At 43.2% G+C, this 12,878-nt stretch overlaps 2 protein-coding genes across 2 annotated transcripts; both read left to right on the top strand.

Annotated features, from left to right (window-relative positions):
• Window positions 1-4,704: 4,704 nt before the first annotated feature.
• LOC132450344 (dual specificity tyrosine-phosphorylation-regulated kinase 4-like) lies at window positions 4,705-8,456 on the top strand. The gene is made up of 7 exons (XM_060042430.1): window positions 4,705-4,841; window positions 6,186-6,315; window positions 6,419-6,503; window positions 6,631-6,803; window positions 7,182-7,242; window positions 7,376-7,508; window positions 8,357-8,456. Exons 1-7 carry the CDS (start codon window positions 4,747-4,749, stop codon window positions 8,454-8,456), a joined length of 777 nt encoding a protein of 258 aa, XP_059898413.1. The 5' UTR covers window positions 4,705-4,746.
• On the top strand, window positions 7,374-11,636 carry LOC132450240 (serine/arginine repetitive matrix protein 1-like). Its single transcript, XM_060042312.1, has 7 exons — window positions 7,374-7,508; window positions 7,710-7,819; window positions 8,057-8,914; window positions 9,142-9,251; window positions 9,510-10,856; window positions 11,090-11,199; window positions 11,448-11,636. The coding sequence occupies exons 3-5, from the start codon at window positions 8,808-8,810 to the stop codon at window positions 10,373-10,375; spliced, it is 1,083 nt and encodes a 360-aa protein (XP_059898295.1). The 5' UTR covers window positions 7,374-7,508; window positions 7,710-7,819; window positions 8,057-8,807; the 3' UTR covers window positions 10,376-10,856; window positions 11,090-11,199; window positions 11,448-11,636.
• The last annotated feature ends 1,242 nt before the right edge of the window (window positions 11,637-12,878 follow it).

The raw sequence follows: 12,878 nt of genomic DNA, 5'->3' as shown, positions 1-12,878 counted from the left end.
AAACTCACTCGTCCATTATTTGTTGTTAATTTTCCTCCTCCTCATTTATGAATCAACCAGCATTTCCAGTCCACCGGTTTGTTAGCATACTGTCTTCTATTCGTTTCAGCTTCCACGTACCCTGCTGTTGTTCTATAGCTACAGGCTACATGCCCCCTTATTTTCTCCTTTAAAGGCACCCAGTGCAACTTTCGAGGCTTAAAAATAAACATTCAATTTCTAGTCTTTTTTACACGTAGTAAGTTTCAATAACTCCATACCATTACATACCGACATTTAAGCAGCAAAGATGAGACGTCGTTGTGTGGTGAGAACTGATACAAAATCGATAACAACAACAATGCCGCCATTTTCTTTATTTTTTGTAACCTACAATAAATAAAGCAGGCTTCCAGTCAATGGAAAAATGGCTTCTCCCCACCGGCGATTGTTGTTGTTTACGATTTTCTATCAGTTCTCACCACACAACGACGTCTCATCTTTGCTCCTTGAATGTCGATATGGAATGGTATGGAGTTATTGAAACTTACTACGTGTAAAAAAGACTAGAAATTGAATGTTTATTTTTCATTGAATGTTTACATAAAGTTGCACTGGGTGCCTTTAAGTTTTAGGCCTATTCTCATTTCTCTTTAAAAGGGTAATCGATCCATGACGGGACAAGAGTCTTCTTTATAATGTAAACTCTCTGGTGCCACCCAACGGACACTGAACGCCAATGTGAGGCTCAAATGAGGCCTCACATTGTCTACCCATAACCTTAAAGCTGGGTAGACTTTATGTTATATTTGTTGAAATTCAAATAAATATTCGGACAAAAATCCGGTGTCTGTAGCTGTCACAGGAGTGTAATAAAAAAAAGTGGTGGTAGTGAGTGAGGTCCCCCCTTCACTGTCAAGCGTCTTTGAGCGTCTAGAAAAGCGCTACATAAATTCAATCGATTATTATTATTAATAATACTGTCCAATGTCAGTTCATTCCGTCCGAATGTAATGATTTGATGGCTTGCCATAGTCTGTCTACAATGGGAGAAGATGACAGAGGTTTATGTATAGTTTAAGTAATATCATGCCTTCATGTAGGAGCAGTCAACTAAGTAGGCCTACTATTCCGAGGGAGTTCGATGTGCTTTTTATTACACCACCTGATAGCCCTCTGCTTGGAGCTCTTATCTCATGTTGGGATTAGGTGACCGGTGACCACTTATATCTCTCTGCACTCAATGACCTCAGTCTAGTTATCAGTTCACTAATATGTTAAGGTTATCAAAGTAGCCACAATTAAGGTTAGACGTTCAACGTTGTATTCATGTTTTTAAGGAACCATTCTCCGGCCCATATGAAGGAAAGTTCAACGAAGGCCTCAACCGGAGGTACATTCACCTGTCACTCATTCACACCATTTGCCGATCCAGAGAGAAACCCCGGTTAGGAATAGGATGTCTGTAAATTGAGCCCTGAAAAGTTGTTCAAAGTTGTCAATTACTACCTGACTTGGACACAAGGCAAGTTTTGAAACGGCCAGCTTACAGCGCCTTCTAGAGGAAGCCTGTGACTTCTGTCGTGGGCGAGACATGATTCAATGCCATTTTAAGGATCATTTTGAGTCTCTGTTGCTTCTCTTTCCAACATTGACATCAAACTTGTCAATGACAACACCGATGAACAAAATTCTAATTAATATTCCACTTAGATTTCCCAATAATTGCAACACCAGGGGTAATCATATAAATAAACCTGAATGATACTATGTGGTGGTTTTCTCTCTGTATAAATGCATAGCAGCCTTTTAAACTCCAGCCCTGATCTAATGGTTTAATGAAAGTAAAATAAATTATGTGTAATCAAACAATCAAGTGTGAAATATACGCGCACACACACACACACACACACACAGACACAGACACAGACACAGACACAGACACACACAGACACATACACACACATGTGACACACACACTGACACACACACAGACACACACAGACACACACACACACGGTCGAGAGGTCATCTCCCTTATGACGTCACAATGAGCTGTATTTTTTCTAAGAATCTTTAATGTTTGCATGACAACTGTTGGCCTCATCATTGAAGACGCTTCTGATATGAAGAGATATTGCTCGACGATTTCGACGATTTCCCTCTGATTGTTATTAGCTTCTTTAAGCTCTGTGTTGTTTCTGCAAGCAACGAACGGTCCAGATGACAGTTTGATCCATTGCAAAACAGAGGTACGTTTCCGTGGCTTTCGGCTACTCTTTTGAGATAAGTTGATTTTTTTTCATCACACACCGTTGAAAAGAATTCGGATGATTTATTCGGGATTTGGCAGATAAATAGGATTACTTTGTTTAGGAGTTTATTGGCCGTGTCGTATGCGTTTAATTGTTAATTTGAGGTGTGTGTAAGTGTGAAGCATACACACGCAAAAACACACACGCACACGCACACACACACGCACACACACACTCACGGCCACGGTCGAGAGGTCATCTCACTTATGACGTAACAATAAGCTGCATAAAGTTATTTTTTCTAAGAATCTTTAATGTTTTCATGACAACTGTTGCCCTCATATTGAAGACGCTTCTGATCTGAAGAGATATTGCTGGACGATTTTGTCGATTTCCCTCTGATTATTATTAGCTTCTTTAGACTCTGTGTTGTTTCTGCAAGCAACGAACGTTGACGGTTTGATCCAGTGCACCAGAGGTACGTTTCCTAGGCTTTCGGCTACTCTTTTGAGAAAAGTTGAACTTTTTTCATCACACACTGATGAATAAAATTCGAATGATTTATTCGTGATTTGGCAGATAAATAGGATTACTTTGTTTAGGAGTTTATAGGCCGTGTCACCTGGTTCATTAAACTTAAGTGATCAATCCACCTTCTCCAGTCTTTTCTCTATTGCGACACTGAGCGAAAGTAGGGCCTCCACCGGCAGCAGTCCTCGCGCCGCGCCTGGTGCAGCCGCGACGAAAGCCTGCCAGGAGCGATACACAGCAAGGCCCTGCGAAAAGTACACCCACTCGAAGCCGTCATGACGGTATGTTATGTTTATATTATTTACTGATCAAATCTAAAATAATGTTTTGATTGCTGGCTTGAATACCTTTCATATAAAATGATTGGAGAAATGTGCACAGAATTTAGGCTAAAATGCATGAGATGGCAGGAAGGATCCGCATCATTAACTACACTAGAGGTAATTGTAGAACTGCTTTTCAAATGACCGTTGTCTTAGAGTGAGCCGGAGACCCCCAGCCCAGTGGGAGGGAGACCCAGCCCGTCTGAGAGGTTCTTTGAAGGACACAAACTGCCCATGTCACCTGCTGGTACGGTTCTTTTATTTATTACGTGTAATGCAGAAAGATTGACGGAATAAAATGAGTGTTATATTGATGCAAAATGCTCCCAGCCCCTGTGTGTGTGTGTGTGTGTGTGTGTGTGTGTGTGTGTGTGTGTGTGTGTGTGTGTGTGTGTGTGTGTGTGTGTGTGTGTGCGTGTGTGTGCGAGAGAGCTGCTCTTTCAATATTAGAGCACTCTAGTACATACTTTTTTGGGCTTGGTTCTTCTAATGTTTGCTGTGTATTTATTTTTCCATATTGCTGTTCAGAGACATTGGAGGCCTTTGGTAACCGCATGACCAAATATGAGCATGGGGAAATCAACGGCTACAATGAAGTCTGGTTCCTTGGTCTGGCTGCCATGAAGATCCATGGCTCAAGACATATCGAGAGCAAAAACCATGGCTATGACAATGAGCAGTATTTCTATCAGCAGGTAATTTTCTGTTGACGGCAATATTTATGACCGATGGTTTGCTTTGTGCGTAAATAATTTAACTTTGTGAATGAAGGCACTGAGCAGGAGAACAAACACCTCTCTGTTTCCTTTTGAATTGTGGAATAGGCTTAATGCATCGCAGTTAGTTTAGTGTTTCTGGCAATATACATAATTTAAACTTTTACAACGAATGTGCATTTGCACATTCATTACAATAAAATATATATTTATTATATATATTATTCATATATATATATAATACATTTTATATATAGGCCTATACGTATATAAAATATATATATTTACCCATGCAATTACATAGATTGCGTCATGCGTATGAAACTGACATCGTATTATTAAAAATAATGCCAATAATGATTTTTTTTACTGGATAATTATAATTATATAATCATATTATAATCATAATACTAATAATATTTCAAAAAATAACCAATAACCTATTTTCTACAGGTCTCAAGGGATCATATTGCTTATCGCTATGAGGTGCTTGGTGTTCTGGGGAAGGGGGTCTATGGACAGGTCCTCAAGTGTTTTGACCACCAGCACAATGAGCTTGTGGCCCTCAAGCTCCTACGCAACCAGCCTAGGTCAAATCATAGAATAAAGAGACACCTGCACAGCACACAACAAATACATAGATAAAGAACGGTCACACTACACCAAAGAAGCTATGATGGAGACGGTACCATTAAATCACAAAGGTCCAACTGGAAACCTCAGAGTCTAAGTTGATGCCATTAACCATGATCTCCTTACATGGCCTTAACATTCATATGAAGAACACGGCATCAAGTGGGATATCCAGTTCTGCTTAATGTCACCGGCGTGGCCCACAGAGGTCGGCGCCCTGGGGGACGTGCAACACCTTAAAAACAATGCTATGTTGGGTCTAGGTATCATAGACTGGGGAATGAGGAAAGGAGGATCCTCCAACACCTGATGGAGAAGGACCCAGAAGATGACCACCACGTGGTCCGCATGAAGGACTCCCTTGTGTTCCGGAACCACATCTGCATTTCCTTTGAACTCCTGGGGTACAAACGGACTTTTGGCTTGGATTCTGTGCAATTTCTGGATTCTAAACTGATAGTTGCTTTGCATTGTGCGCTACAGTGAAAGTCCAAGGGCCCTATTTTAACGGTCTGAAACGCAAGTGGGAAGAGCAAAGCGCAAGTAGCTTTGTGGGCGGTTCTACGGCGCTATCGCTATTTTACAGGCGGATAAATGACACTTGCGTCGCGGCGCAAGTGTCAAAAGGGTTGGTCTGAAGGGTCTGAAGCAGCCTAGTTACCCGTAGGTGTGGTTTGGGCGTAACGTCCAACAAACCAATGAGAGTGCCAGCTCCCATCCCCTTTAAGCCATGAGCGCATTTGAATCGGACGAGTTGATATTTTGACAGCGCGTCTGCAGTCTCCGATGAGACAGATGCACATGAATTTCAAACTGCAAATGGCTCAGTTTATTGCCAAATAATATGGCCTAATTCACACATGGAATAAGGGGTTTTCTTCCACAACTTCAGAAATACTGAGTCCTCAAATAAATTTCGGCAAAGAAAACGTATATGATATAACATGATATGCGGCAACTGTGGTTCTATTTAATGATATACGCAATACATTATAAACATTGTTTCTTATCAGTATTGTATGCTATCCTAATATGCATGTGTCCCCGCGGTAATAGACATTGCCATTGATTGTATTATGCGTTACGTGTTTAGTTTGCGTGTGTTTAAACAGAGCACACACGCGCGCCCGCATTCATATTCATTATTTTTAACACTCACTCGCGGTAAAACAATGTTTTTCACGATCAAATACTCATCAATCCTAAAAGTTATGGGCATGTAGGCCTACACGATGTCTCTGTCAAGAAAATATGTGTTTGCTGTACGGTGTTTGCAGATGCATTGATTTAAAAGTACAACTTATTACCGCTGCATCAGCTGTTCTTTACCAAATAATTTACCAAGAATGTGCGGCTAGGTAGATGGGAGAAGCAAAGTGTATGCGCGAGGTGCACAAGCAATCCGTATGCATCGCATGCGCATGTATGCATGCGCCCTTAAAATAGCATCTGAACAACGCGCCACTGACTTTAAACCAGGTATTTCCTGGTCAGTAGCGCAATGGTATTCAGAAACGGCAAAATACCGTTTGCGCCAGAACACGCCTCCTCCTTCCGCCGAACCGCCCCTTGGGGCGCATGATCAATCCCTAATTTACCGGCGAGTGGCGGTGGTGGGAAAAGAACGCTCTGCGCCAGTTGTAAACTAGCAACGAGTCCGACACATGCGCCAGTGACTAAGTCACTTGCGCCGGATGCAAGATAGGGCCCCAACTCTCCAACGGAACTAATAAATGCATTATTTACAGTTCTGACCTGCAAGCCATGGTGACTGCCAAGGGTAAGAGTGACTCATATGTGCGGAAGTGCGCATACCCCATCCTCAAGTGTCTTCAGCTGCTGAAGAGAGAGAACATCATGCACAGTGACCTCAAACTGGTAGGAGTCCTGCTCATCTCCCATCTGCACTGTCAGCAAATTATTTTCACCTGTGAGCCGTTAGCCCAGCTACACACAGAGTCTCCTTCTTCTATGACTGCAGGCTAACATGGTCATGTCAGACAAGGACCCCAACACTCTCAAGGTCATCGACTTTGGTGTGAGCCTGGTACAGGAGCGGTTAAGACGTGGGTCTAATTGTTATCTTCTTTTGAATCATGAGGAGACGTATGATTGCAGCATTGTGTTATCTGATGGGTTTCATAGAGTTAGATTTATCCTACTGGCCTAACCCTAACCCTAACCCTACCCCAGGCTATAATCGTATCCAGACTCAGTCGATCCGTGCTCCAGAGGTGACTCTGGGTCTTTTGTGCACCACTGCCATTGACATGTGGAGCTTTGGCTGCTGCTTGATAGAGCTCCTCATTGGAAGAGAAGCGTTCTCTGGAGCTGGAGAAATTGAACAACTCACGCGCACCATAGAGGTAATCCTACAAGCAGCTTGTTGCTTAGTACTGTTAATTAACCATCAGATTGAATTCTGAATATATTTTATTAATTTATTTAATAATAATACAGATAGATTACTGGTAGATTAGAAGACTAAACTAGGAAAACAAGTATTACGGTGTGAGTAAGACATGATAATCGATCATTGCTGATTTATACTAGCATGAAGTGGACTTGGCTTCTATTAAAACTAGATTTTCAATTGCATAATTTAGTTTGAAATCATTTATATTGGGTGGACTTTTCACAAGTTAGGATTAGGGTTAGGGTTAGCGTACTCCCCCACGAGGGATCTGCACCCATGACTGTTTATTTGTATAAATTGACTATTGGGTTTGGTTGTCTAATTTCAGATACTGGGAATGCCTCCAGAAGAATTAGTGGATTTGTCATTTCAAAGGAATGTGTTTTTTGGTGAGGATTTTACTTAATGGCATATGATGGAGTTTCAATTCACATTATTTGTAATCTTAAAAAAATTAAAAATTTTAATCCGCCAATGCCAAATTAACAATGTTAAATCAGTGTGATGCTGTATCATGTGCAGACATGGAGGGCACGCTGAAATATATCAGGCTCAACAACTCGGGGGAGATAATCCTGCCAGACTCCAAGAGGCTGGAGAGTCTTCTGGGCACCAGCGACCCTGACCTGCTGGACTTTATCAAGCGTTGCCTAGAGTGAGTGCACTACCTGGCCACAGTTGAGCTCATCAATTATGTTTTATCAGCAGTTGTGGCAAAATAGTGTACTACAAGGCCGGCGATGTGGCTACCAACGCTCAGTTAACACGAGACATGGTGAATCAAAGTTTCCCAAGGCCTCTGTGTTCTCGGTTCTTTTTTGGTTTAATATTGAGCGTGTGTATATTTTCTTAAAAGTTGGGACCCATCAAAGAGGATGACTCCAGGTCAGGCACTCGAGCATGCCTGGATGATGAAGACTTCGCCAGGATGCATGTCCCAATCCCCAGGAAACCCACCAAAAACGGGTAGATTTTTGGATGGATTTAGCATCCTATAAAGCTATTTCCTATAGCTATATCTATGTATATAAAGTATATTATAAAATATAAAAACGATATCTAGGTAAAAAAAAGGCAATGCTTAATGATCAAGGCAAAACATTTGAATGACCAAACTCTGTAAAATCATTTGTAAACGTAAATCTCTTTATTATGTTTAAATAAATAATTTGTATGAATGGCTTAATTTCTTTGTATTCACAGTTATGCTGAAGACCCTGGCTGCAACAACCACACAGCATCTGAAACCAGACATGGCCACTGGCAGCCAGCCACAGACCATGGACCAGGGGGAAATGGACAAACTGGGGAAGCATGGAAGGACCCTGAGACCCCTGACTTCAGAGCTCGACCCCCTGCTCCCTCCCATTGGTGCGACTGGACCGGCTCCTCCACCAAGAGGCAAGAGGGTAACTGTTACCGCAGATGGTGGTGCAGCCAAGAGGGACGCAGCGACATCCAAACCAGCTGGCCAAGCGGGATGCTCCCGGGTCTCTCCCATAGGCGCCGCTGCCCCGTCTCCTCCACCAAGAGGCAAAAGGTCAACTGTTACCCCAGATGGTGGTGCAGCCAAGAGGGACGCAGCGACATCCAAACCAGCTAGTCAAGCGCGATGCTCTCGGGTCCGTCCCTTTCGCGTGACTGCACCGGCTCCTCCACCAAGAGGCGAGGGGGTAACTGTTACCCCAGACAGTGGGGCAGCCATGAGGGACACGGGGACATCCAGACCTGCTGGCCAAGCGGGATGCCCCCAAGTCCGTCCCATTGACACCGCTGCCTCGGCTCCTCCACCAAGAGGCAAGAGGTCAACTGTTACCACAGACGGTGGTGCAGCCAGCTTACTTGTGATCTTAACAAAAAATAACAATGTTAATCCAACAATTTGAAATCAACAGTGTTGAATAAGTGTGATGCTGTATCGTGTGCAGACGAGGAGGGCACGCTGAAATATATCATGCTCATCAAGTCGGGAGAGAAGATCCTTCCAGGCTCCAAGAGGCTGGAGAGTCTTCTGGGCACCGGCAACCCTGACCTGCTGGACTTTATCCAGCGTCGCCTACAGTGAGTGCACTACCTGGTCACAGTAGAGCTCACGAAACATGTTTGATCAGCAGCAAAATAGTTTACTATGAGGCCGGCGATTTGGCTGAGTTGGCTGACCATCCCCCCTGAATGTTTCTACCAACACTCGGTTAACATGAGACATGGTGGATCAAAGTGTCCTCAGGCTTCTGTGTTTGCCGGCTTTTTTTGCTTCAATGTTGAGCGTGTGTTTCTTTTCTTTAAAGTTTGGACTCGACAAAGAGTATGACTCCAGGTCAGGCTCTCAAGCATGCCTCGATGAAGAAGACTTCGCTTGGATGCATGTCCCTATCCCCAGGAAACCCACCAAAAACTGGTAGAATACCATTTATTTGATGGATTTAGAATCCTATAACTCCATTTTCCTATGACTATATCTATGAATAAAAAGTATATTATATTATAGTAGATTAAAACTATATAGAGAAAATAAAGATACTGCTTAAGGATCAACGCAAATTATTTGAATTACTGAGAATGACCAAACTCTGTAAAATCATTTGTAAACGTAAATCTCTTTATTATGTTTAAATAAATACTTTGTATAAATGGCTTAATTTCTTTGTATTCACAGTTATGCTGAAGACCCTGGCTGCAGGAACCACACAGCATCTGAAACCAGACGAGGCCACTGGCAGCCAGCCGCAGACCATGAATCAGGGGGAAATGGCCAAACTGGGGAAACATGGAAGGACCCTGAGACCCCTGACTTCAGAGCTCGACCCCCTGCTCCCTCCCATTGGTGCGACTGGACCGGCTCCTCCACCAAGAGGCAAGAGGTCAACTGCTATCACAGATGTCGGTGCAGTCAAGAGGGACGCAGGAGCAACAAGACCTGCTCGCCAAGCGCAATGCTCCCTGCTCCCTCCCTTTGGAGCGACTCCACCGGCTCCTCCACCAAGAGGCAAGAGGTCAACTGCTTCCACAGATGGTGGGGCAGCCAAAAGCGTAGCAGTTACATCCAGACCTGCCCGCCATGCGCAATACCCCCTGCTCCCTCCCATTGGCGCTGCTGGACCGGCTCCTCCACCAAGCTGCAAGAGGGCAACTGGTACCAAAGATGGTGAGGCAGCAAAGAGGGTCGCAGGGACATCCAGACCAGATTGCCAAACAGGATGCTCTCGGGATCCTCCCATTCGTGCCACTGCAACGGCTGCTCCACCAAGAGGCAAGAGGACAACTGTTGCCACACATGGTTTGGTAGCCAGATGCATCAGCAGCCAGATGCATCTGAAACCAAACAAGGGCACTGGCAGCCAGCCTAAGACAATGGATCAGGAGGCAACGGCCAAACTGAGGAAACATGGAAGGACCCTGAGACCCCTGACTTTAGAGACCTACTCCAAGGTCCTTCCCATTGGTGCGGCGTCACCGGCTGGCTCCCCCATCAAGAGGCAAGAGGGCTATTGCTACAACAGATGGTGGTGCAGCCATGAGTGACGAGGGAACATCCAGAAAAGCCGATCGACGGTATTCCCCCTTGTCCCACCCATTGGTCCAGCTGCCCCAGCTCCTTTCCCAAGAAGCGAGGGGGCAACTGTTACCGCAGATGGTGGTGCAGCCAAAAGGGATGCAGCGACATCCAGACCTGCTGGACAAGCGGGATGCCCCCAAGTCCGTCCCATTGACAACGCTGCCTCGGCTCCTCCACCAAGAGGCAAGAGGTCAACTGTTACCACAGACGGTGGTGCAGCCAGCTTACTTGTGATCTTAACAAAGAAGAACAATGTTAATCCAACAATTTGAAATCAACAGTGTTGAATCAGTGTGATGCTGTATCGTGTGCAGACGAGGAGGGCACGCTGAAATATATCAGGCTCATAAAGTCGGAGGAGAAGATCCTTCCAGGCTCCAAGAGGCTGGAGAGTCTTCTGGGCACCGGCAACCCTGACCTGCTGGACTTTATCCAGCGTCGACTACAGTGAGTGCACTACCTGGTCACAGTAGAGCTCACGAAACATGTTTGATCAGCAGTTGTGGCAAAATAGTTTACTACGAGGCCGGCGATTTGGCTGAGTTGTCTGACCATCCCCCCTGAATGTTTCTACCAACACTTGGTTAACATGAGACATGGTGGATCAAAGTGTCCTAAGGCTTCTGTGTTTGCCGGCTTTTTTTGCTTTAATGTTGAGCGTGTGTTTATTTTCTTTAAAGTTTGGACTCAACAAAGAGTATGACTCCAGGTCAGGCTCTCAAGCATGCCTCGATGAAGAAGACTTCGCTTGGATGCATGTCCCTATCCCCAGGAAACCCACCAAAAACTGGTAGAATACCATTTTATTGAGGGATTTAGAATCCTATAACTCCATTTTCCTATGACTATATCTATGAATAAAAAGTATATTATATTATAGTAGATTAAAACTACATCGGTAAATAAAGATACTGTTTAACGATCAACGCAAATTATTTGAATTACTGAGAGTCTTTAAAATCATTTGTAAACCTAAATCTCTTTATTATGTTTAAATTAATCATTTGTATAAAGGGCTTAATTTCTTTGAATTCACAGTTATGCTGAAGACCCTGGCTGCAGAAACCACACAGCATCTGAAACCAGACGCAGCTACTGGTAGCCAGCTAAGAGCGACGAAGGGACATCCAGACCAAATGGCCAAGCGGGATGCTTCCGAGTCCCTCCCATTGGTGCGGCATCACCGGCTATTCCACCAAGAGGCAAGAGGTCAACCAGTAACATAGATTATGGACATCCAGACCTCAGTGTCGTGGGAAGGGGGGTGCTAAGGAGGTTGCAGCCTCCCTCGTCACTGCATCAGCTCCCCCTGGTGGGGGGTGCTGATGATGCATTACTTTTTTGTACTTTTTAATACTTTTCTACTTACTTACTTTTGTACTTAAATAGCCCCAACCCCTGGTGGGGGGCTATGGACTTCTTAACTTTATTTTACTTTTTTACTCAAAAACATTTTTTACTTTTTTACTTAAAACTTTTTTTACTTTTTTACTTAAAAAATCGACTAAAATAAAAAATAAAAAAAGTCCTACATGTATACTGTGTTTTGATAATGGTTTAAAAGTATGGGCAGTATATACGATGCGAACCGTTCGCTGTCTACATGTTTAGCAGCCTTTTAAATGTTTGCACATTCAAGTTTACATGAAAACGCTGACATGACAGAACACACACACACACACACACACACACACACACACACACACACACACAAACACACACACACTGTGATGGAAAATCTACATGTTACGTTTTTCTTTATGAACTTAGGTTTTGTTTACTATTCCGTGTATGTTCTTACCATCCTGCTCTCCTTCAGGGTCATCTCAAATGTAAACCTTTGTTGATGGTGATGTAATCTGTTCTCACTCTGTTCCCGTGTTATCTTCTGTTGGTTTGGGCCTGTACCTCGACCACCTGGAGAGCGTCGGGAAACAAAGGGTTACATCCCACATGAAAAAATTCTATAGTTTACTATAGTAAATAAACTATAGTATACCCTATATATACTATAGTAAATATTGTAGTGTTTTTGAACCTTACTCTCGTAGTTTTACTACAGTAAACTATAGTATACTACAGAAAATTCTATAGTTTACTATAGTAAATAAACTATAGAACACCCTATATATACTATAGTAAATATTGTAGTGTTTTTGAACCTTACTATAGTAGTTTTACTACAGTAAACTATAGTATACTACAGAAACTTACTATAGTATTTACCATAGTACACTACAATGTCTGGAAAATTACTATAGTAAATCCCACACTATATTGTAGTATATTATAGTATACTATAGTAATATATAGTATACTGTAGTAAATGCTGTAGTAAACTATAGTATTTTTCCCCCTGGGATGGCACGGCCGCGACCCCTTATTTATGACATCCTGAGGAACTTCAATCAATAGATTACCATCTGGTTAACAAAGGCTTTTGGTTTATTGAACCCAATCTAAGTGTAT

This window comes from Gadus macrocephalus, chromosome 21, assembly GCF_031168955.1.
Source record: "Gadus macrocephalus chromosome 21, ASM3116895v1".
In the NCBI taxonomy this organism is placed as follows: Eukaryota; Metazoa; Chordata; class Actinopteri; order Gadiformes; family Gadidae; genus Gadus; species Gadus macrocephalus.
This window is presented reverse-complemented; position numbering and strand designations above follow the sequence as displayed.